General features: G+C 41.4%; 1 protein-coding gene across 8 annotated transcripts in view; it reads right to left on the reverse strand.

Annotated features, from left to right (window-relative positions):
- The window catches only part of kif6 (kinesin family member 6), an 82810-nt gene that overhangs the window by 19920 nt on the left and 35862 nt on the right, over positions 1 to 27028 (reverse strand). For all 8 annotated transcript variants that reach the window (XR_005203709.1, XR_005203708.1, XR_005203710.1 and 5 more), the window contains exons 11-15: positions 26353 to 26458; positions 21896 to 22058; positions 14419 to 14613; positions 2243 to 2345; positions 987 to 1042 (exon numbers count right to left, since the gene is read on the reverse strand). Coding sequence is in view for 5 of the 8 variants with exons in the window: in XM_037747462.1 (XP_037603390.1) it covers positions 987 to 1042; positions 2243 to 2345; positions 14419 to 14613; positions 21896 to 22058; positions 26353 to 26458 (623 nt within the window). In the remaining 3 variants the exon portion in view is untranslated. The remainder of the gene's footprint in view (positions 1 to 986; positions 1043 to 2242; positions 2346 to 14418; positions 14614 to 21895; positions 22059 to 26352; positions 26459 to 27028) is intronic.

Consider the following 27028-nt stretch of genomic DNA (forward strand, 5'->3'; position numbering starts at 1 on the left):
TAAAATTACGAAGAAAAACAATATACGACTGAAATGACAATATATTAACTTATTATGTACCGAAAATGAATTTCCATGGCCTCCTCCATTTCTGACAACGTCAACAAACACGTCACAAGTCGTGAACTCTGAGCTTTCAGAAACTTTCCATTTACGTGGTCGTGAATACAACAAGAGGGGGGCGTTCATATGGACTCTTCTCGTGAACACGGTAAACACGACCCCATTTGAAGGCACCAATAGTTCCGGGGGAAAGTTCCTGTGGTGTAAACTGGGCTAAAGTATTTTTTTTTTATTTAACCCGGTATAGATTATGTAGGAGTTTGCAGTGCACAAGGCCCACAGAATGCTGTTCAGACAGGTGAGTACAACAACACAGTATTTTTACTTGAGTAAAATATTCTAGTACTATTTCCATCCCTGCTGATGGACCATCCATGGAGTCAAAGTGATGACACATGGCAGTACATGCATGTATATGTTTCCCAACAGAGGAACTTGGAGTTAAACTTCATGAAGATATGGCTTATGCCAGGCCTCATTGTGGCATTCTAGTGAAGCCACCTGTCAAGGACAGTGCTGAGAAGAACACAGAGGTGTGCTAACAGAGTCGTCATAAAACAGCCTGAGCCAGTCTAGTAAAAAGCACAGGTTGGAAGAGTACAGAAGGGTGGGAGGAAATCAGAACGCCTCTCCGTACTGGAAAAGTCCAGGAATGTGCTGAGCGACATTTCTCCACTCTAGGGAAACAGAACCCCAACAGTGATCTGTTCATTAAGATTTTCCAGGCAGGTAGGCTGCTGTGTTTTGGGACCCAGGGAACGTTAACAGCAATGATCAGCGTTCTTTTGAGCTTGCACCATAGACTCTGTTTACCATCAGGTTAACGATGATGATGACAGTAAAATGTTGAATTTAACGTTTTCATAGCTCCTGCATGTAATGTAATTTACGGAGGGAGACTTACATCTGTGGAGACAACTTACTTATTCGGTTTCTGGCATCATTCAGTTTCTCCCCAGTTCCTCTGGCCTCAGCTGACCTGTTCAAAGGAATGCAGGTGTTAATGGGCAATGGTAGCAAAAAAAAAGACATTTGATGAATGTGGTTAAATAACAATAAGCACGCCCAACGCACAAAGATCTTTTTCATTTTGCAGGCAATAAAGAATTCAAAAGTATTAGCAGTGAAGTGTTGCATAAATCGTGTACTACATCTCTGTTGGCATGTTACTCAGAACACATAAACAGCCACTCACTATAGAGGTTGTCAAAGGTTCCGACAAAATCAGCACATTTTTAAACCAAGCAGCCTCTGCAGGTGTTAACAGTTCTAATGAAAATGACATGTAGCCAACTATGCAGTAAGTTCTTCTCAATGGCCAAAGTACAGCACTTTCATGCTTTACTGACAGCTCTCACTGAAATAGGGCATTTTTGAAAAATGAACTAGCAGTGCTTTCATTTTCATTGTGGTTTCACTCAGGCATCTTGATGGCTGAAAAAATCTACAGTACAAAAATGCATTTCATTAAAGGTAGTTTGGTAACACTTTCTATGTCTATACAGCCCGCTCTCATTCCAAGGATGTTAAATACCGAGGCTTTGTCACGGCCGTCGGCATTCGATACCGCCGCAAAAGGTATGAGATGCACCGGCGGCTCCATTAACTATAATGTAAACCCATCCACGGCAACAGTAAACGCTCATAGAAAGTGCGCCAATTGACTGTGGTGACGTAGTTTAAAGAGCAAAAAGACACACATGGCGGGCGGGAGTGGAGGTGGATGGGTCCAACAAACCTAAGGCTTTCATCCAGGAGACCGCTGTTCGTGTCCCGTGCGCTAAGTTTCATTTTCACATTACAATCAGCTGTTTGTTCGTGTTCCGTGTTCAGTGTCATTTTCACTGTACAGACAAAGGAGTTTTTGGCGCAACCATGTAGTTCTTTCCTAAACCTAACTATAGTGATTTTGATGCCAAAACCTAAAGTGACGCCAATGGGTGTGACAAAGCGGCAGTATGTGACGAGTTGGGATGAGAATGTGTTGGTCTATAATGCATATAAACATACTTCTAATGCATTTAAATCTGCTTATAGCTCTCTATAATTATATTTATGTAAATAAATACCACATATGCTCACATTGCTCACACTGCTCATATTGCAGAACAAGACGGTCTGAATTTTGGGCAACATAAGGATGTGAATTTATCAAAACTAACAACTAGTGATCACTAACCTCTGTTTGAGTAGCTTCTTGTTGTCTTCGATGGTCAGATGGTCCTCATGGTCCCTTATGAAGGTCTCAAAGGCCTCCTGCTTTCCCATAGACAGCTGAGGGCCTGAGAAAAAAAGAACCAGCACTAAGACAAATATTCTAATAATCAGAAGATACCGTTCATATCATATCACCAGGTCCATGCTGAAAAACATTTGCTAAACCTACAAACTGAAATCTACCATCCTAACAAGATTGCATGCTTGTCCAACCAATTCCCATTCTCATTCCCAGGGCGTCAAATACCGAGGCTTTGTCGCCGTTACAGTAGATACCGAGGCACAAGGCACCCTTGAGCATCGGTATGAGACGCGTCAATCCGTGTCAATAATAAACGCTCAGGGAAAGTGCTGTGGTGATGTAGTTTTAAGAGCGATAAGAGACACACCAGGTGGGCAGGAAGGGAGGTGGATGGGTCCAACAAACTCAAGCCTTTCATCCAGGAGACCGCTGTTGGTGTCCCGTGAGTCACGTTAGCTGTTCATTCATGTATTGTGTTCATAATGTTCAGTGTCATTTTCATTGTACAAACGTAGTAGTTTTAAGCCCGACCTAAACCTAAGCAAGTGTTTTTGTTTAATTCACAACATTAAGCACGTGTTTACTGCGACCAAAAAGTGACGCCGAGGGGCCTGAAAAAAGCGTCGAGTTGGGATGAGATGGCTTAGAGATGGATAAGATGGACAAGAGATGGATAAATTGGCTTTGTCATGCTACTGAAATAAATCTAGTAACCAAGGGGAAGTTGTGTCAGGTCCTGCTGTGCAGATTTGAGCAGTGAGACCTGAGCTGTACGCGTTCCCACATCCGCAGGTACTCAACTCCAATCTGGCAGCCAGATGCGAGCTGGAGCCCCACTGGTAGAGTTGACCTCCCTAATTACACAACTGAAGGACTATTAGCCTGCCATTCACTGTTTAAAGAGAACATAAACACAAATATAAACAGCATTTCTGAGCAAGTCAGCATTACATGGCGGATGCCCCCCCCACCTAATATTGGCAACTTGCCACATGTACGTAAGGAGACTACATAATTATGGACATAACATCCTGCTGATTGTTGATTTTTTTTTATAGGCTTGTAATATTATTTAACGAGCAGTTTTCTTAACGTGCCATTAATACATCTGCTTCAAATACTTTTATCAAAGGAATGAACCAAAACACAACGGTTCACACTGATTACGCAAATGGTTTCTGCAAACATCACATTTAATTGACAAATGGCTAAATTCCTGGATCTAAATTCTGGCAATATGGCATCACTTACTGGCAAAGGTCTGACGTTGGCCCACCCGGAAATATCCCTCCAAACTCTCATATTTTGGCTGGCATCACTACGGCATACGGAACAGGCCACAAGGCTTCATTTTTAATATTTAAAGATCTTCGATCAGAGTACCTAATAGAGTACCTAATGCTCTAAAGCAGTTGTTCCCCACCTTTTTCGTGTCAAGGACTGAAAAGATTTTGTTTGTTAGATCTGATTAAGACCAGCATTCTATAGTTGTCAACTACAGTTGAGGAGATAACCGTAGAGGAAGTGAAACCTGTGATCAGAATAGTCACTCTTGTGACTCTTACTCACATTGGGCTCACTTTTATAGCGAATTAAATAGTGAAAATAAACCATTCCCCATTTTTCTGGAGTCCCCCCCCTGGTGCTCTCTCAAGGACCCCAAGGGGTCCCTGGACCCCTGGTTGAGAACCACTGCTCTAAAGATAGCTTAGGAGAGGGACATAGGCCTTTTACTAAGTGCAGAGGAGCAGGGGAGGGGTTGTGTGGAAACTCCAAAAAAAAATTGTCAAGGGATATAGAGTGCTCCAGGGATGACGTATTTTTTGTAGGCCAACCAGGAAGTTATCATCACCCTGGGTTCCCTTGACAAAAAGCCAATTGAATTGTTCCATTGAGTTTTGGATTATTGCAGAAAAAAAATCTGTGGCAAACAAACGTTTATGAAATTTACATGTTTTGTTCCGTAAAATAATCTCCACAAATGAACACCACTTTTATGATTTTTTTGAAGTGTAAATGCAATTTCCAGAAGAAAAAAAAGGACGTTAGGCTATAAACGAGCTACACCACAGTCGCATGAACGTGAGTGTAAAGGCGGACGAGTCGGCGTGATGATGTTTAGTAGTCTCATTTAGCCACTTGTTAGTAATCGGCTTTTCAAAAATTCACAAGTGGGATATTTACTGATGTATTTTATATATCGTAGAAAAAAAACGTTAAAATCTCTTCAGCTTGTGTTAACCACAGACCTCATTTCAGGCATCTACCTAAAAACCCATTAAAAAAAAACCATTGACTTCCAGACAAGGGAACCGGAAGTACTAAAATGCTAACTCATTTCCATGTTTTAGGACTCATTCCTGTAGAACTCTATTAGGACTATCCAATTCAAAATTCTCAACTGATTTTACTGGACACCTTCTCGACTTCACAGACTAGGTCTTAGGGACTCAGTGGAGTGCTACCGGTGTCAGGTCCCAGACTCAGAGGGCACTTTATTTCACACCCTGTGGGAGTGACCGGTGATCCAAGACTTTTGGAAGCGGGTCCACAGATTTCTTACAGCAATTTCAGAGATTACTTCCATCTATGTCAAATGCCTGCTGTGAAAAAGACCTATTTACTCCCCAAGGAGACCAAAATGATATGTAGACACTGAATCATGTTGGCAGGTAATTATTAAGAACTGCCGCATGTAGCATAGTCAGACTGTGTTGTCATTTGTCCCTTTTCACATACTCAAACACATGAAGTCGCTTCGTGGTGATACATTGACTCTTAGAAGTTCGGTTGTGCAATCTATCAATCTATCAAATTTACAGTAACGAGGTCTATGTTTCCCACAAACCGACCATTTCTCCTGTATGCGAGCCTGCACTGGATTGTGTGATCTTATAATAGAATACATACAAACCAGCATTATTTTCACAAGATTTCCTTGGAGAACCCAAAGCTTGTTAAAAATGTGTGGATCTTTGTGACAAAGCTGTTCTCACCAAAGACACACACGGGATTAATTGCAGGACGGTCCGGAATTTTGTTTCTTTATTTTTGGAAAGTCTTGATTGAAACCAGCAGGCATCTCGCAGCCATACAGTGTGTTGAAAGAGCCAACCTCAACAAATCACTTCGAGGGTTTTTCGTGAGGGAAATGCACTCCGTTCGACTCTTGTAAAAAAGCAACATTCCAGGAATATCTAAGAGTGATATGACATCATATTATGTTGTACTAACATCATTTGTGGGGTAATGAGATCACATGGACCCATAGGCCAACTTTCCTAATTCTTCTTTTCCGTGCTTCAAGTGCTGACAAACCGCAGAGGTTTTTACAGGGGGAGGAATGTGTTGTGACTATTGTTGCTGGTTCAACAAATTTTTAGAAATGAAATACCAGAAGAATGACTCTACTGTTCCATCAATTTAAAAAGGAGCAAAATGTCTGACACCAACTGTTGCTGAAAAAAACTTGTGTGCTTGATAGAAGAATAATATTTATGGTACATTGTGTGTTCCGACTGTGGCCTTCTGCAGGGGGACAGTAGTATTTGACTCACTGAGGTGTCCTATTATCTTAGGCTTCTGCTTGTAGATCACAGGAAAGTGTGGAGGGCCTGGTAGAACCATCAGCGTCTCATTACATGCTAGCAGGGTTTACAGAGTAAGATCTAAATCTTCCTTTAAGTCTCAAGTCTCCTTCGACTTTCTGCGAGCTTAATGTAAGTCATCGGCAGCCTGAATTACAACAGGAACACCTTGTCCATCGATTAGAACAGTGATTCTCAAAGAGGGGTCCGGGGACCTCCAGGCGTCCGTGGCATGGTCCTCAAAATCATTGGCTATAAATTATAAGATTGTGCTGTATCATTAAAAAGTACATATCTACAGATGGGGACCATTTGCGCCAATAAAACAAGCATATTGTGTCCATTACTCCCACCCACGTTAGCTTTGGGCCAATAGAAACTCTGATATGATTGTGATACATCACGTCAAGGGTGGCACGGTGGTGCAGTGGTTAGCACTGTCGCTTCACGGCAAGAGGGTCGCAGGTTCTGTGTGGAGTTTGCATGTTCCCCCCGTGTTAGCGTGGGTTATCTCTGGGTTCTCCGGCTTCCTCCCACTGTTCAAAGACATGCACGTTAACTGTTGACTCTAAATGTCTAAATGGGATAAGCGGTTACAGATAATGGATGGATGGACATCACGCCAATCTGTCATGAATCGGTCACTTCGCTCAAGGCGCAACAAACCATTCCTGCTGCTGGATCCAGCGTTGGAGGCGGGGCCCCGGTCATTCCTATGAGAGTTGCTCATTGGCGCATGAAGCCTAAATGGTTCGACTTCCGTCTGGAAAAGTACCCGGATCTTAGCGGAGTAGCGTCCGAGATGATTGGCGGAGTATCGTCCGCTCGGTCACATGACTTGGTCATGGGGTCCCAACATCACGCCGTCGTCACGGCTTGCGCTCCAGCCTTGGTCTGGGTCTCACTCACATGATCGGAGGAAGAGAAATAACTCTGGATTCAGCTGTTAGTGCGTTTTAAAATTTTAAAAACGTAAGGGCTATTTAGGTGTTCGTACTGGGAAGTTGATTCACCTCAAAAAAGAAGTATCTGCTGAGTTATAGACGTCTCTTTCCCAATGTAAGTCTATGGGAAAAAGTCTTTTTGGGCCCAATGCATCACGTGACTGACAAGGAAGTTGCAGTAGCGCCGTTTGGCCACTACGAAAGTCCGGATCGACAACTGGCGCACTTCCTGGGGGCTTGGCTTAGCTTAGCTTATTAGCCAGCTAGCTAGCTGGCAAACATGGAGAAATATTTGAGTCAGTCCACATTGTCAAGCGACACTAAGACCAAACTAGCTAAATTGAAAAAAATATGACGACAGTTATATCAAGCGATAGCAACGGGAGACCAAAATGCGTCATGTGTCTTCAGGTGCTAGCGAACAAAGCCATGAAGCCGGCCAAGATAAAGAGACATCTGGTTACAAAGCAACCAGAATATCAGGGCAAATCAAAGTGGTATTAACATGATTCAAACTGAAATGTGTTTCTGTTTATCAAATCAAACAGGTCTGAAGTATTTAGGTTGAGAAGTTTTAGAACACAAATAGTTCAAACGGCATTATGCTTAATCGGTGTTGTGTTCTCCCCTTTAAGGGGTCCCTGGCCCCCAAATCTTTGAGAACCCCTGCATTAGAGAACTTTTTACGCTATCAAAACAATCTTAAGAGCACAATGAGAAAACACTGTACATCTGTACCTGTGGAAGAAGACAATAAATTAACCTCAAGAAAACTCACAGAGGTATCTCGGAGTATTCCAGTTCGCAATTTACAATGCACATGGTAGAAATCCCAAAGACAGCGGTCGTCAGAAAGAAAGACAAAAAAAAACAACTCCCTAATGATCATGTTTTATTCTACGCTGGCAAAGCTAAGAGCCCAGTACAGAAGGATGTATTATGGAAAATAGTAGAGTCCATTATACGCCATTCAATCAGCATGAATGGTTTCCATGGAAAGGTCATCATCATTACATTTACAGTTAATCTTCAGGGGACAGTGATTACCCTCGCCGTAACCATAGAGGCCGTTGGCTACGGCACCAGAACCCTCAGATTAAACCCAAATTAAAACATACGTAAACATTCAGTGACCCGTCGAGCATGAGGAAAGGATAAGTGCAGTGCATTTGTTTTGAATTAGGACGGAGTAAAGAACAATGATCTAATGTGCGCATATAGTTTGGTTATGAGTCTCCAAGTGGGTCATGGAACATAGCCACTCCAGATGTGAAGCACAGTGCACTGTATAAAACAACCGTGTGTGTGTGTCAATTGTGTGTTTCTAATATACGTAACAATGTAATGGCCTCTTGCGAAAAACTCTCCTGACACCAGGTGTGCTCCAGGATTCCACATTGGGAAGGTCAGATATACTAAAGTGTGAGAAGTGTCCTCTGTGATCCTCCTGGAACTGCTCAATGTGTTCTTAAAGCTTTTGCTTAAAGTGCAGAGTCCTTTCTGGACAACATCAAGGCTCTCCCTGCTGGTTAACAGCTGATGATGTTGCTTCTGCTCACAGCGTTTGGTTGCAAATAGAGCGGAAAGAGACAGACATTTTTCATGAAGTGTGAGAAAAACGGATGGACATTCCAGAGTGGACACGTAACTGCTAGCAAGGGACTGCAGGATCTGGGGATTTTTGAGGGGGGGAGCAACGTTTCCACAACATATACTGTACAGCACCAATACTGTTGGCAAAAGCACCTAATTTAGTCTTTCTTAGCAAAGCTGATTATGTTGCATTTTCTCAAGAAGTGACACTTTGACCTATACCAACAAAATTCAGTCTGCTCATAACTTTGTTTGTGAAAGGGCTGGCGATCGATTAAAATATGAAACCACGATTAATGGCATGATTGTCCATAGTTAATCGTGATTAATTGCAAACTAATCACACATTTTTTATCCGTTCAAAATGCACCTTAAAGGGAGATTTGTCAGGTATTTAATACTCTTATCAACATGGGAGTGGGTACATATGATTGCTTTATGCAAATGTATGTATATATTTATTATTGGAAATCAACTAACAACACAAAACAATGACAAATATTGTCCAGAAACCCTCACAGGTACTGCATTTAGCATAAAAAATATATACTCAAATCATAACATGGCAAACTGCAGCCCAACAGACAACAACAGCTGTCAGTGTGTCAGTGTGATGACTTGACTATGACTTGCCCCAAACTGCATGTGATTATCATAAAGTGGGCATGTCTGTAAAGGGGAGACTCGTGGGTACCCATAGAACCCATTTACATTCACATATCTTGAGGTCAGAGGTCAAGGGACCCCTTTGAAAATGGTCATGACAGTTTTTCCTCGCCAAAATTTAGCGTAAGTTTGGAGCGTTATTTAGCCTCCTTCACAACAAGCTAGTATGACATGGTTGGTACCAGTGGATTCCTTAGGTTTTATAGTTTCATACATAGACCACACATTGTGTTAATGTGTTAAATAAATTAGGTTTGTGACATTAAGTACACATTTGGGTAATTTCCAGTCTAGCACTCTAATCGTTACAAGCAGCCCCAACAAATAATGTAATTATCATTCTGAAGTGTTTGCTTGAAAAGAGGAGAGATGGCAAATGTGAGCACTGCTGAGTGATTCACTCACTTCGCGGGTCAATGAGTCAGGATGTGTAAACGGGCACCCTTTCAAACGTTACACTGAGAGAGAGAGAAGTGTGTTTAGTCTTAAACAGAAAATACAGGAGGAAGATCCATCACCGTTCCAGCCTGTTTCCTAATATAGGCCAATAGGAAACATGTCTGCCGCAGATCTTTAAATTACTGCGGAGAAGTTAAAACAACAGAAACATAAAGATGACATTCCAGAATATGGCATCATAAAGTGGGCATATCTGTAAAGGGGAGACTTGTGGGTACCCATAGAACCCATTTTCATTGAGGTACCCCTTTGAAAATGGCCATGCCAGTTTTTCCTCGCCAAAATTTTGCTTAAGTTTGCAGCGTTATTTTGCCTCCTTTGCGACAAGCTAGTATGACATGGTTGGTAAGAAAACTGAGCCCGCTACAACTTAAAAAAATGCAAGTTGCAATAACGCGTGAAAGAAATTAGTGATTGTCGCGTTAACTTTGACAGTCCTAATTTTCAATGCTTGGATTTAGTATGACTCTTGACTGACCGACTGCCTGAAACGCTCATTGTAAAAATGTGAACACTAAATGTGTAGTAGACATAAAGCACACTTATTTTCAAAATCATATACTACACTACAATATATAAAAACACATACAGACATCACCGTTGTCTAAGTGTGCGGTTGTAAAGCAGCAGATGCCACTCAGAAACCCATGGAGGTCATCATGTCCAATGAAATCAGAGAGAGAGAGAGAAAAGAGGACTTGCGGGGGCAGGTGAAAACAAATCTGTCTGGTGAGATGACCCAAATGATCCGTATTAGATAACATACCATTCTGAGAGACTAATGCACATGGCACATCATTTATCAGTGGCTTTATAAACCGCAGCTTCGTAGCCATCCATCACAGCGCTCCTCATTGTCCCTTCGATGACTGACTGATTCGCTTACTAATTCTGACTGGACCGAGTTCAAACATGTGTTTGTTTTTTTGATGGGCTCTTCTTTCAGAGACCCTGTTTGCAATTACCTCTTCGCTGGCCTTATTACCGCACTGGGCACCATTACACAAAAATGTCAAAAAAAGGGATGAGGGAGCTGTGGTTAGCACAGACAGGAGCGCAGCCTCAGTGTGATGAGTTGCTGGCTCGTACCCCTGTGCCCGGTGGCTATGACCGAGCTCGTTACAAGGGCTCAGGTTTATCATCACACTTAAGGCTCCACTTAACCGAATTTAAACAGGAAAAGACAAATAAATGCTGCTGCTGGCCGGGGAGCATATCTCAAAGCTTGATTGGCTTGACTTTCAGCAACCCTCCTCTACATTCCTCTGACATTTAAACCAAGTCCACGTCTAAAAAAGTTACAAGTAGACTGACAATCCAAGAGTCTGAAGTCTCTGCTACTTCCTCTGCCATCTCTGAGTTTTCGTTATACTTTCATTATAATCTCAACCCGCTAAAGTGGCATGCCGTGGTAAAACTACATGGAGATAACCTAATCGACTGCAACACTGTGATGACACTCAATTCAAGACCAGATGTCAGAGTAATCTGCCAGTTACTGGGACTGAGACAAACTGGCTTCTGTTTAATTAGATCAGATTCGCCAGATTTTTTATTTACTAGTGCAGTTAGATGATGCTGCTACAGCACCACCTATTGGCCTAATGGCGCCAAATATGTCATGGTCACTCAGATATCATATCTACATATGTCCACCAAATGTGGTTCCAATCGCACAAAGCGTTCAGGAGATATGACATTTTTTGTAGCCGTGACCACAGTTCAAAACAATCCAAAAAAAGTATTTTTTTTCCAGCTTGGTCCAGAGATGTTCTGTACCAAATTTGGTGAAGATAGCTCAAAATTTACAGGAGTAGCAAAAAAATCAGTTTTGGACAAAATTCTAAATGGCGGAACCCGTCGGTGAGAGAAATCACTCTGACTGGCTTTTCAGCTTAAATTAATCAGTGCACAAGAAGAGAAACGAAAGTGAGGAAAGCAAGCCAACAAGCAAAGTCAAGAGGAAAAACATCTTCATCTCATCTGATCATTCCAATACACGGACGTGTATGTATGTATGTATGTATGTATGCGTGTGTTCGAGTACAACTTGTTGGCCAAGGCAAAGGCGACGTGAGGTGACGCAACTGGTGGTCTCCGTCGCCACTAGTTCTTTGACGTCGGCTTGGTGTGTCCCCAGCTTTAGATGCAAATGGGCGGGGCTTATATAGATACATTTGTCTGGACCCACGAAATCTAGGAAAAAAAACAATTTTCTTTCTGAGAGTTCAGAAACATTAGTCACGGGCCAAAAAACTTACAGTTCATTGTTATTGTGCCACCATCTGGCCAAATAGCACTACACTTGACAGCTGATACTGCACTGTCCTGGGTTCTGAGCAATACACCCGCCAAGTGTGCAGTAGATTGGATGACCGGGTTCTTGAGATATGCAAATAAAACACACAGGTCAGACAGAGATTCCTTGCTTTATAGTTAGATATATTTGCCAAAAAACATAGTAAAAATCCTCTATGTTTAATATGTCTATGTTTATTTATTTGAGCTATATCCCTGTATTAGAATAAACAAAATATAAGAAGGAAGTATTTGGCAATTCCTTTTCATTTGACATTGACATGCTGCCTCTAAATGGAACAGACGGTTTCAGGTTTGTTATCCCGGTCAGGTCTGAATAGTGTCTCTTGTGTTTACATTGCAGCATTCTTGGCCCCTGGTCTCTTGGTCTGCTTCAGGTTCCGGTAAGTACTGTGGGTTTTTAAACTCATCGGCTTTTCATCAGCAACAAATTACAGGTTCAATATACTGTACTGTCTAATGTTGTTTTGCTGACACGATTACACTGGGCCACTTGGATGACCTCTGAAAGGAAACTCCTTAAATACATGCAATCCCACTGATGCCATTGTTTGGAAATGAGACAACGTAGGGGGATGTCAGACTCCTCGCTGTGCAGTAAAATCCAGAAATCAAGGATTTGTCATGCCCCACAGGCACATTTGAAAATCAGCATGACCACACAGAGCTGCCCACATTCCAATCAAGAGAGATCACCTGTCAGGCTCTCGGTGCTTAATTTATTACAAAGTCATTGCTTCTTCCAGGTCAGAGACTGAGTGTCATGGTAAATGGAGTCTGTGGAAATTTGTTTCATTTATACAGTACTTACACTTTTGACCCATTCTTACTATTTAGTAGCAGTGAGCAGCCACAGTGCAGCGCTGACGACCAACTCTATTTCTGAGGAAACCCACAAACACAAAGAGATCTCCACACAGAAAGGCCAAAGTCGGCCCTGGTGGTGTTCAGACCTAGAACCTTCTTGCTGTGAGATGACAATGACAACCACTGAGCCGCCAAGCTGCTTAAATAGAGTGCTCCAGGGATGACGTATTTTTGTAGGCCAACTAGGAAGTTGGCATCACCCTGGGTTCCCTCAACAAAAAGCCAATGGGATTTTTCCATTGGGTTTTGGATTAGGGCAGAAAACAAGCTCCATGGCAAACACATGTTTATGATACTTACATGTGTTGTTCAGCAAGATAATCTCCACAAATGAACACCACTTTTATGATTTTTGAAGTGTGAAAGCAATCGGCAGAAGTAAAAAGCTAACGTTAGGCTATACACAACGAGGATGTAATGGCAGACGAGTCGGCGTGACGACGTTTAATAGTCTCATTTAGCCACTTGTTAGCGAACGCCTTTTTTAAGACACATCAAGGCTTCAAAATTCACGAGTGTGATATTTACTGATGTAATTTATATTGTAGAACAAAACGTTAAAATCTCTTCAGCTTGTGTTAACCACAGACCTTATTTCAGGCATCTAACTAAAACACATTTAAAAAAAACACATTTAAAAAAAACACATTGGCGGCTGGTTAGCTCAGTCGGTAGAGCGAGCGCCCATGTATCGCCAAGGCTCAGTCCTAGCAGCGGTGGACCCGGGTTCGAATCCGGCCTGTGGTCCTTTCCGCATGTCATTTCTCTCTCTCCCCCTTTCCAACACTCTATTCACTGTCCTATCAATAAATACTTAAAAATCACCCCAAAAAAAAAACAAAAAACACATTGACTTCTAGACGAGGGAACCGGAATTGCTAAAATGTTAATTTTTCTCCGGGTTTTAGGACTCATTCCTGTAGCGCTATAGTGCAATCATAAAGGGTTGGCTCACCCACATTACAAATAACAATCACTACAACCAACATGAAATAAATCAAAGTACGAAACAATGCAGATTGTTTCGGTTTTATGTACCAAGGTTGTGAGATATCTGTCTCCGAGAATGCTGACACCGCAGCAATACAATAAAGGGTGTGATGTTATTTGCAGAGCTTACAGCAGGGGAAAAGACAACTATAAAATTCAAAAGCAGCATCTTTTTTCCAGAGACAGTGTCCCTGTTACTCTGCATAGTCCACATTGATGTGGACAGTTTCATTAGAACTGGGGTGGAGGCAAAGTCTGATATCTCAAAACCCAACGAAATAAAACCTTCTACATACCACTACGGTTGTAAGTTTAAGGAAACGTGTTTTATTGTAATTTGGTTGAACCAACGATTTTCATTTAAATAAATGTTATTTATGTTACTATCAATGTCAATCACCAAATGAAGTAACACAACGTTGACTGAACCTATGGCCCACTGATAAAAGCCTTTGCATTTGCAGCATTATGAACTGGGTGATTGTGGCAACATTACTGGGAAAGACCGTTTTCCATCACCCAACAGTGGTTGGGCCGCCAGAGAGGGTAGGCGGAGCTAACGCAACAGACTCGCTCTTCTCCTCACTTGTGTGTGAAGTGGCGTACTGTATTTTGGCACGTAAACGGTAATTCTAAAATTGCTTTGTAAAGACAAGTGAAAAAACAAACAGAATAAAGCTTCTTAAAGTACCTCTTTTCATGTACTGTGCAGCTCGTCCTCCATGGTCGGCTGAGATGATGTCCCCGCTTCCTTCTCTCAACAGTGGGGTTGTTGACCTCGAGGCTCTCTGGGAGGCCAGGCTCTGGCCATCGGTGATGTTAGCGAGCTGAGCTGCAGCATCCTGGGCCCTTTTTTTCTCCTTCTTCAGCATCTTAACGAGGATACCTGTAGGCTATGAGTTAAGGACTCTACTTGTTTCTATCTTGGACAAAGTACTGGATGGAAAAAGACATCTTTCACTTAATTGCACCTATTTCAACTAGGGTTGTCAAAGTTAACGTCATAATAACGTGTTAACGCAAACTGTAATTGTAATGGCTTGACTGAAGATACTGGTATCAAATGAAACTACAAAACCTAAGGAATACATTGATACAATGTCATACTAGCTTGTCGCGAAGGAAGCTAAATTAGGCTGATGAGGATAGGCGTTATTAGTCGGTATAAGCCTCATATATATGGATCAATAGGGGCCTACTACACCCACTAGTAGGTTTTAACATCTATTCACATGGTAGATCACCAAAAGAAGGTATAAAAGAACATGACAGCGATCTCTAGCGACCGTAGTAATTATGACTGCAGCAGAAGCGGAAGTAAGGCGCTGTAGTATAGAAAGTATGACACTCCATAAGGGGTGGAGGTCAGGGACGATGGATGGATCGGGATGGGATGGGAGTTGGCCTCCCATGTGAAACCAACAATGTATAGTTGTCTTTGTGTTCGTAGTTATTTTGACCCAAAACACAATGTTTTTCCCTAAACTTAACAAAGTGTTTTTTTTTGTAGTTTTTTTGTTGTAGTTGTAGTTTCATTGCCTAAACCTAAAGTAGTTGTATTTTTGTTGCCTAAACCTAAAGAAGTTGTAGTTTTATTGCCTAAACCTGATGTAGTTGTATTTTTGTTGCCTAAACCTAAAGAAGTTGTAGTTTTGTTGTCTAAACCTAAAGTAGTTGTATTTTTGTAGCCTAAACCTAAACAAGTTGTAGTTTTATTGCCTAAACCTGATGAAGTTATATTTTTGTTGCCTAAACCTAAAGAAGTTATATTTTTGTTGCCTAAACCGAAAGAAGCCTTTTGTTTGTGTTCAAAACGTAACGTTTTATCGTGTTTTACAACATGTTAAAACGTGTTACTTTATGTTTCACTTTCACTTTTTACAACGTAGTAGGCGTAGTAGGCCCCTAATGACCCACATCTATGATGCTCAAAGCGACTGATAACGCCTATTTAATGGCCTGATAATAATTAATAATAAGGAAATTTGGACTGAATTGTGAAAGTTAGACCCAAGGTGACAATATGCAGTGAAAGGGTAGCATCCATAGTGATTTCTTAAAGGCAGCCGGCTTCATTGTGGGCTTTTAATAATGGCAGAGTGCTGACATGCGCTCAGCGCCCGGCCCTACAGGCTCGGGGAAGATGGTCTGGGTTGAATCAGTGGAGAGGATAGGAGCCAGACAGGCTGCAGATACTCTACCAAGATTCCACAAAATCTTCTCCCACTGATGAGGTTGTATGTATGCGTTTGTCTGCTTGAATCCAACGTGTCTGTACGTCTGGGTGCGCTTGTGTGAGTGTGACAGAGTAATTGAGTGGCTACATGAGGAAGCTGAAAGGCAAGCATCGCCGCTTAGATCCCGTTCACATTTTTATTGCCATGACACGTTTCACTTCTCCACATGCAATGTCTCTATGCATTAGGACAATCTACTGTAATCGTTTCCTCTCTTCCATGTACTGTAACTTTGCTTCCAACTCTACGGCACTTATTCTGTATTCAATCAACCGCCTCCTGCTCAAACTGCTTTCAGCTGGCTTCACATATTTTTTAATACATACACCCGAGCACAGATTTTTGTTCAGCACTTTCAAATCTGATTATCAAATTGACACCTAGTGACTTGTGGAGCTGCTTTTACTGTATAACAGGAGGTGAGAAAGGAGAAGATGGTGCTAGCAGAGGCAAGTCTTTTGCAATCAGAACTGCTGATGGAGGAAAAATTGTAATTGTGTGAACTAGAATTGCATGGGAAAGCTGCGTAAAGAAAACACGATCAAGCCATTTTGCGGTAAGTTGCCAAGATTGCTTTTAAGATGTCAACAGAAAGCAAGAAATCAAAGCTCGTCACAGGTTAGCAGGTAGAGGGGCAAAAAGCTTAGCTCAAGTTATTCTATAAGGAGTATGCTTGTGATCTTCCTTTACATTACCTGCATGAATAAAACATTACAGTCTCATAAAATATGCATTCAGCTCCTACCATGTGTGCCTGTTTTTCCGCTATAAATGGAAGTGTGCTTGATGGCCTAATCACAACCCATAATTTAGAGACAACACATTAGTCCGTTCTTCAAGCACGGCCCTATCAATGAGATTAGCAGACATGGACTTGTGGCCAGACCGAAACTGTGGTGGTCAGCAGATAATTTGGGATGTTCAAAGAAAAAAAAAGTCAGAATGTCATTATTTTTGGATGATGAATGGACGTAGTTTTGAAGGAGTTGGAGACGTTAATTTATATTCCTGTCAGCCAATACAAAAGGGGATGTCAGTGGGAACAATAACATGAAGGAACCGAGTCTCCAATTACAGTTTCCAATGAAACCAACCATGCAGTCTTCTCAAAACTGCCAAGATCTAAACCCCGACGCAATTCCAAATGACCTATGGAAGCCAAGTTTTACAGAGAAATATGGCTGTTTCTGTGGCTCCTATGTCATTGTTTCATACAAGTCATTACTTCAGACTGTTGTTCACCAGGTTTTTCCATTATTGAGGTCTCTGGCGTCTGATATCTTCATTTATGCCGAACGCCACCGTGGACTTCGAGTATAGGATGAAAATTTCTTTTAGTGGGTTTTGCACGTTAGATCTGCGGGCTGCTTCACATGCCATGCTCTCGAAATGTGGTCGAGCTCAGCTCATGATGTGCATTCCATCTCTCCTTCTCATCTTTCTTGTCACTCTCTATTATGCTGTCCAATAAAGCAGACATCACAGGAAATAAAGAAAATGCCTTTAAAATTACCGCAGCTAGCAGAGGTGCAGTGCCAATCTCCGTGGTGCCGCACATTGCTCCGATTTCAATGTACCGTACAACACAAGTATGAAAAATCTTTTAAGATGCTAGATTATAATTACAGTATTAGAGGAAGGCTTGAGCAGTATGGGTGTCTCAAAAACAAATACTGTTGGAGTGAAGCTACTGCTTTTTCAAAGAGAGCTTCAGTATGATGAAGCGATTATATTTTCTTTTTCACCCTTTACCCTCTGAGACCCACAATAGACCTGATTTTGTCTTTTTTAGGGGGGTAAAGGGGATCTTTAGGGGGAGATAGCAGGTCAACAGTAGATGTCACATAGAAGTGATGTACATCATCTGAAGGCTGGGAACCTGAAGATTAATTTGAGATGCTGCTCAGCACTGTGTGATAAACATTTTCAAACTGCAAAAGGAACTGATTGAGGTGATTTCATTCAATCAGCAACTGATTTGCATATATGCTAAAACAGTATGCAGCTGGCAGCTAAAACCTAAACTCTTTAAACTTTAAATTGCTTTTTCTGGTACTTCTGGATGAAGTACGCAGCTGACTTGCAAAGTCACAATCAAGTGACAGAGACCAGCAAGTAACGATGATTACATACCAAGCTTGATGAGTCCCTGTCTCATCAGACCCAGATGATTCAACTTTCAAACTGTGATTCCAAAAGAGATTAAAGGCATTAATGTGTTAAAAATGTCACGATAGAATTCCCTTTTCGAAAGCAATTAAACTTAAATAGTTAATGTTTTTTTCAGAAAGCGCAACCCAAAGCAAGGTTCTTATCCCTGATATCCCTATTTGCTCTGCAGCCTTTTTCCAACAATAAATGTCAACCTGCTGGTGGCACTGAATGAAAAGTCAGGCTATCATTAAAGTCATTATAGGATGCATTGTCTGGGGACAAATGTCATGTTGCCAATCCATCAGGTAGATTGTCCACGTATTTCACTGGCTAATCAAAGTCCCTAGAGCCATGCTGCTACAGTAGTGGGGCTAAAAAAATAAGGAGCTAAACATCAGCACAGTACATAAACTACAACAGGAGGCTGTGGAGTCTATGAGCGATGAACTGTACGCCATTCTTTTTGATTGAGTGGAATTTGGACCACTGATGTCTCGATGTAAGAAATCATACCGAACAACGGCCAGAGATAACTATGAGATAACTTCTGTGCCGTATCACTGTTGAAATTATGATTTAGTATTAGCCAAATCTTTCCTGGATACATTCAACAGCACATGTGAAACATAAAACAGAATAATCTGATAGTTGAATAGTAAATACTTTATGTCCCTGGATCACTGCCAGTAGACAATATTTCCACAGAACATCTAAGACCAAGAGTTTAAGAGTTTGATGCTAAATAACAACCTGTTTAATGGAAGCAACTGCCAAATTAATGTCATTATTTTGACAACATGTGTGTCTATTATTTGCCCTTCAGGTTCTTTTTTTTTAATGAAATAACTTGTGAATGTGATGATGTTGGGTATCAGACTTTTAAAGGAGCAGTTTGTAGGATTTAGTGGCATCTAGTGGTGAGGTTGCAGAATGCAACCAACTGAATACCCCTCTTCTCAATCCTATAAAAACGCAATAGGCGCTCTCTAGAGCCAGTGGTTCTCAAACTTTTTCTGTCATTCCCCCCCTTTGGAGGAAGGAATATTTTCACATGTTCCTATGATGGTTGTTTCTTATAGTTTATTCAGTCGGTAGTCATAGTATGTTAAATACGTTGATATGATGAGGGTTAAAGGTACTGTTTGTGATTTCTTACACTTACACTCTTATAAATCATTGCCGGTCGGTCCCATGCTCGCTCGCGTGTGGCTACGCTGTTCCAACACAAACTACACGGAAGCACCAAAACCGCAAAGTTATATGTAACTAGTATGGGTGTGACGATTCACTCAGCTCACGATACGATACACGATATTGGGTTCACGATCTCGATACGATACGATATTATAACAATAATTTGAACAAAACTTGAATGATGAAAATATATGACTGAAAAAGTAGTCTTCTATTCAAAAGACACAAAATGCAAAACAATGCTGTTGTTTGCCCTATAGTTCCATTTTTTGTATGGTATCAGTCCTTCCTCCTGTCCTCTGTCCCCCTGTCCTCTGTCTTCCATCAGTCAGTATCAGTCTTTCTTCTACATGCGCAGTGTAACTGAAGCTGCGGCCTTGCGTTGCAATTGGTTCAATTTCGGCGAGGGTAGACCAGATTTTACTGCGCATGTGTTGTACCCCAAAGATAGGACGCTTACTCAGCCTCCTTCCATAAAGCCATGGGCACACTACCCGCATCAGGAGCGCATGGCGTCTGCGTCATGTGGTGGCTGCGTGATGCAGGAGTCTGGTGTTCACACTAGACGCGTGTCGGCTGCGTGTCGGCTGCCTGTCAGCTGTGTTTCTGCTGCTGCTGTCAGATGCGCGTCTCATGCGGGCAGTGTGTCCACCACTTAAGCCTTACAGAGCAGCAGGAAGAGGTTGCAGCTGCCCGGAGCCCGTATGTACGTAGTACCTATTATGCCCTGATATCGCGATTCAGTTTTTTGTCTCGACGATGCATATTGTCACGTTTTTATATCCCGATATTTCGCGGAACGATATTTCGTCACACTCCTACTAACTACCCATCCAGACGGGATAAGACTGAAGGGGCATGGTGGCGATCAACCTTCGTTTATGAAGGTATCGCGAACGCTCAGGTTCAAGCAAGGTCGCAAAATAATTAGACATTAGAAATGTGTATAAAACTAATGTTTGTTTAACATGAGATGAATGGATAGGAATTTGTCAAAACATATACGTCAAATTGCATTGAAGTCTATGGGACCTTCGGCTTTCTATCCCCCAAAAGGGAGGCCGGGCCTTGACTTTTTGCAAAGTACCCGTATGTGCCGGTCTGATGTATCATTATGTTAGTGGCGGATGTGTCAGAACTCTAGTGGAGTCAACTAAGCATTACCAGGTGTCCCACTCCCATGCGGAGTCTATTGTACCAGGCATGGGAACACACTGGGGCAGTGGGTAGAGATACAACCTTTTGTTTTACAAGGAACTCTGCCATGATTAACCCAGCGAGGACTCAGCGTCAGTCTGGGAACAGTAAGCCTGAAGCACATGAACCGACGGCTCCCAGTAACGGTTTTAGCAGAGTTAAGGGGTGGGGGACAGTTCTACAGACATGGAAAGCATGGTGATTAGCCAGCGGATACAAGCTTAGGTTGTAGAGATGGTCTGAATGTAGATGGGTATTAGGACTCTGGCTGGAAATGATGTCACCCCTACAGGGCTGGTCAACCCAAACTATAGTGTTACACGCTGCAGACAGACCACCCCGACCGAGGGATTGACAGTTTAGGCTACTGCAACTTTATATAACAAACTTCACAATGAAAGAACATAAGGGAATATGGTCAGCGGAGCGTGTGTATTACTGGCCCGAACGATGTGCTTTTAAACACGCACGACGTCAATTTTGGCAATTACGTTTGCATCATGTGAAAACCAGTGTATGACATTTTGAGAGGGAAAATCTACAGAGGAGAGGATTTCACATTACACACACTCGGTCCAAGAAATACTCCGGCGAAATATCTGCATGATAATATTCTATTTGTCTTGGAGGGCTGAGGTTTTTGCGGCTAAATAATCAAGCAGACATCTCAATTTTCCGACTAATGTGCTGTGATCTAATAACAAGCCGCAGCGAGAGGGGCTGAGGGGGAGAAATAATCCCATAAAGCTATTAGAAATATCATATTCAAAATGCAAATACCATGATTATGATTAATAGCAATTATGATTAAGTGCCGTCATTAGATGGAGATCTATCGGAACGCACATATTAAAATAACATTTCATGTGTATTTTTTGGGGCGCCGGTGATGAATGTATGACTACTTACGTTTCATAATTTATGTGTTTTGTAGAAGTGTAATCCAACCATGCGGGCAGATTTACTTTAGGATAAATACCTTTCTGCTAATGAACGTTTGGTCGGTAAGTGTGATTAAACTTGTGAGGCTGGACGCAGACACAAATTTAAAGTTGAAACCGACTGTTCTCAATTTATTTTTGCAGATTTTCCCCCCATTTTTTTTTTATCAATTTGCAATGCAAATTCACAATATGCACTGGGGAAGGTATAGACTGCCCAAATGAGTCTAAGGAACTGCAATGGGGAATCAAATGCAAGGTCTCTCTGCACTGCAACCCTGAACTTATCTAGACATTATGTGGAGGAGCAGTATGTGACAACGAAAATGTCCGAATCAGTTGGACCATAAATCAAACACACTTTACTGGCATGGCCCTTTTTAAAGGGGTCCCTTGACCTCTGACCTCCAGATATGTGAGATGGCGGCACCACATCAAAGGATACTGATCTCATTATCGCGCTGCGTCATCATCTCCTTTAATTTGGTCACCTCTGCTGCACAGTGGTGGCTCTCTGGAATGACCGCCTCAGTGTCCACTGTGGCTGCTGGTGACGCTTGCCCATCACCGTGCCCGTTTCCTCCACCTTGCTTGTCCATGATCATTATCTGTACCAAAAAAACATAAAAGAAAGATTGTTGACCTTTAATGGAAATTAAGAAAATCGCTTATTTTTTCCCCCTTTTTTGGGGCTATGGATATAACACAAATATTTTCAAGAATTACATAATCTGGTTGTGTTGCATTCCATCAAAAAAATGTTTTAAGGGACAGCTAGAGTCATAGACATGTAATCTTATACGATAAAACTGGTTTAAAAGTTCTTTAACTTCTCCATTATGGAGGACGGAATCTGCCAAAATCAAAAATGAATGAATAAATAAATATGTCATCAAATGAAGCAAAAATATTAAAAAAGAAATGTAGCCATTAATTAATTAATAGAATGTGACATAAATTGATATTTCTGTTTTAATTAGCTTCTTTTATTTATCTTTGTATTAATTCCCTTATTTATTTACTCTTCTGTTTATTTTACCTATAATTTATTTATGTATTTAATTTATTTGTTTTTTAATTAATTTATTTATTTTTGCATCAATTAATTTATTTATTTTTGCATGTATTTTTTATTTATGTTAAATATATAAAATTAATTATTTATTAAAGCATTTATTTATTATTTATTTTATATTTAATTTTAAATGTATGTAATTATTTATGTATTTATGAATTTTTTTATTTAGTCATGATTTTCCCCTTTTTTATTTTCACCCTTATTTATTCCACAAAACATATTTATTTCTGTATTCCTTTATACATTTCTTTACACATTTCTGCCTCATTATGCAAATGAGGATGCTGTCACTCAACGTGTGTCATCATAGGGACACACCTGATTTCGGCAGGTTCCGTCCTCCATACTCCGAGACTTATTTTGTAGCTCAATAAACGTCTAGAGGAAAAAGGCATTCTACTACATCTACTGCACTTGGGTTTGCTGTTGAGAAAAACACATTCAGTATAAACAACCATCTTATGCCATGAACTTAAACAAGCTGGAAAATGCGTTGTGGTATCATTTTGGAAAGTGGTGCTCTTCTAAATTCCGCGATATTCCCTAAACATTAATTAAATTCCCCTCTTTTCCCTGTCTGTAATATAACTCTAAGATTTCAATGCTGCTCCGGGCTTAAAGACAGGTGGAAAACATGTTAGAGGATTGGAGTTTTTTCCACGTGGAGAAGACCCGGTAGAAGAGGAAGGTACAGAGGAGGGGTGAGGCTGGTCACAGGCAGTTTTGGGGGACATAGACTTATTCAGTGTGCCTCGAAACAGATAGTGGAGCTTCCCCAGGTTTGTAAAATAACTTTTCCATGACACCACTGCACTGCAGTGTAACAAGAGTGCTAAATCACCGAGGTCAAATTGCGCATCTATAAGCTCACAGTGCCTGAAAAGATAAAACTGCAGAACTGTGGTTGAACGAGGACAAGCAGAGTGTTGAGCATGAAAGCGCTAGCCAGTGTCGAGAACAAAGAAGAGAGAAATCAAATTCAAACCAGATCCAAATTCCTACAGAATCACCGGAGTGTGACTGGGGTGATGCTCGGAGGAATGTAAACTGAACAGGAGATAGAGTTTGCGGATCATAACAAACTGAAGCAGAGATAAACAGACATTCAAGTGGGATCTGGAACTGCTTCTGGTGGCTGCTCCGACTCCAACCAAATCAGAGCGCAGGAACACCGTTTCCCCCCTACGCTCATTTAGCAGCATTTGAATACAGTCTAAATTATAACCGATATGACTTTCTCCAAAACAATAAACTTTAAGAATGTATGTTTCCTACCACCAACATTTGGCAAACATGCAAATGAAAAACTTTTTGCACGGCAGTCTGCATGACAAATTGTCAGTGGATTGGAAATAGAGCCAAAACCAAAATGATGTCCAGACTCCACTTATATAAACATATATACATATATACACCGATCAGCCGTAACATTAGGACAGCATGGGCACCCTGACCGGTCTGCCCCATACGCAACAAACTGCGATGTGTTCTGACACCTTTCTATCGGAACCAGCATTAACTTTTTCAGCCATTTGAGCTACAATAGCTCTTCTATTGGATCAGACAACACGAGCCAGTCTTCGCTCCCCACGTGCATCAATGAGCCTCGGTCCTGACCCTGTCACCGGTTCACCGGTTCTCCTACCTTGGACCACTTTTGGTAGGTCCTGACCACTGCAGACCGAGAACATCCCACAAGAGCTGCAGTTTTGGAGAAGCTCTGAACCAGTCGTCTAGCCCTTGTCAGAGTAGCTCACATCCTTACGCTTGCCCAATTTTTTCTGCTTCCAACACAAAGTTCAAAGTTCAAAATGTTCACTTGCTGTCTAACATATCCCACCCAATGCCAGGTGCCATTGTAACTTGATAATCCATGTTATTCACTTCACCTGTCAGTGGTCTTAATGTTATGGCTGATCAGTGTATATAACACATATTTGTTTTAATGCCACTAATTTCTTGAACGCATTAACAAAACTTGTAATTTTTAGGTTGTAGCGGCTCAGTTTTAAAGCTAGAGTGAAGATACTGGCATCATATGAAACTGGAAACCCTAAGGAATCCATAAGAGTAATCATGCTCATTTATAACAGAAACACTACACTGATACAACAGAAGAAGTTAGAGAGTTCAGACCATTGTTCTGTTTGTAGGTATATCTTGGCTTAGTTTTTAAACTGTCATGCCAATTCTTAAGAAGATCTGGTTTGAACACGTGCATGTCACATCACACATTGCCTCTAATTAGATGGCAAATAACTGCAAAACACCAAGTGTCTAGACTTCAGTCAGGCCGTGGGAAAATCAACAGCACTGGATACTAGAGAATCACTCATATAATTTCCAGTTAGGTTGTGGTTAGGCCTGAGGATAAGATCATGTTAATCATCAGCTTTTTTGTGATGATGAACTGATAAAAATTCTACCTTTCCTATCTGATGATACAGAAACCATCTCCAGTAGTAATAACCACATTAAAAATAGGAAAAGACATTTAGGTAGTAGAGTAAGGCATTTTCAAGCAGGGGACAGTAGAGGGAGCTATTTAGAGGAGCTGATTGGTCAGCTGGTCACTGCTGAGCTGATGGATGTAGGGAAGAGTGCAGAGATCAGTTCTGACACCTCACTAATCAAATGTGCTCTATATATTTGTCTTCCAGCCATTCAAGAGGCTTTCACATCAGGGACCGAGTATACTTTACCCCAATGTCCAGTTCATTTAAGTGTGAACACTGTGCACCCTACCCGGGCACGGTTAATCGATCCGGTTCACTTGAAAGAGGTGGTCTCGAGAACGGTTCATGTGTACTCGGGTACGGTTCGGATCAGGTGTGAAAACTAGCTTTACCAAAACACGGAAGTAGACTGCTATTTAGAACGACACGTCAAAATTATTCGACCGTTCTGTTAAAACATGGCCGCGAAAGGATCTGTCTGGTCTGAACATTGTAGTGACAACATGAATAAAATGTTGCGTAGATGATGATGCAACTGTACACAGGTACGGAACAACATTACTGATGTGAAAGCTGAGCGGCGGGGAGTGGAGAGGGGGGGTCAACCGTGCTCAGACATGGCACGAAGTAGGGGTGGGAATCACCAGAGGACCCACGTTACGACATTATCACGATACTTAAGTTACAATACAATCTTATTGCGATTTTAAACATTTTGCGATATGCGTCGTATTGTGAAGATATATTGCGATTTATAAAAATTTTTACTCTGTTCATCTCAGAGTTTTTATTCACATATCTTGAGGTCAAGGGACCTCTTTTGAAAATGGCCATGCCAGTTTTTCCTTGCCAAAATTTACTTTTACTTACTGTTTACTTATTAGTTAACTTTGCAGCATTATTTAGTGTTAGGTTTTTCTAGTTTTCTATGATACCAGTATCTTCCCTCTAGCTTTAACACTGAGCCCGCTACAACCTCTGAAAGACAGAATTGCGACCGAATTGTTGAGAGGTTAATAGTTAATATAATAAAAGATCAATACTGACGTCCGTGTATCGATACAATATTGCCATACAAAATCTTATATTTTTTCGAATACGAAGCAATCGTACGTCCATCACTGTTCCCTCACAGTGACAATAAACCTCAAGCACTAACACTAACCGACAGAATTCAAATGCTCAATTCATTGAACTAGCATAGCAAACTGAACTGAAAATATCTTCTGCTGCCACACCAGCATGGTGACAGCCCGTGGATCTCGTCATGGACAGGAGAGGGAAAAACAAGGAAATTATGGATGGATAGAGAGAATAACACAAATAGGGGGTTACACAGGGAGCATGCAGATACTGTAAATGTATTACCTTCAGCAGGGAGAAACAGTAGTGGATTTTTCTCATGTCTGGTCCCAATGACACTGTCACGTCTAGATCAGGGTCATCCAGAAAGGCCTTGAGTAATTCTTCCAACCTAAACACACACATACAAGCACGCAGATATCGTCTATAATCCTTAAACCAAAAAAAAATGCCACATTCCATGTTACAACTCTTCTCCATCACACTTAGCACAGACTCAACAGGCACGCAAACAGTTAATATTTAGTGCTTCTATGTTTAAAATGTGGGTCCGTTCAAAGAAAACTATTTACTTAAACGTGTGTTCCAGCTCCACTGTGCCGGCCTGTTGATAAACTATCACTGGATGATAGTCCAAACATTGGTTCTTCAAGCTCTGGAACCGGCCGCTGGAAAAGACCCGACAGGCAACCGGCCAGACGGATCCGGTGTAGGCACGACAACGTGCGGTTTCTATTTTCCGCTGCAGCGTGTTCAGCGCAGAAACACGCTACGTTTACATGACGAAGGACTTAAAACAAACGTAGCGGTCGTCTTTCAGGGCCCTGTGAGACATCAGCGGTTTTGTGATACAAAGTTTGCTTCTGGAGAATGCCCTTCAGTGCCATGTACAATATTTTGTAAGAGACAAAACATCATCTTCCAAACACCAGAATTTATAGTTTCCAAATAGTCTTTCCGT

The sequence above is a fragment of the Sebastes umbrosus genome, chromosome 16 (genome assembly GCF_015220745.1).
Source record: "Sebastes umbrosus isolate fSebUmb1 chromosome 16, fSebUmb1.pri, whole genome shotgun sequence".
Taxonomy (NCBI): domain Eukaryota; kingdom Metazoa; phylum Chordata; class Actinopteri; order Perciformes; family Sebastidae; genus Sebastes; species Sebastes umbrosus.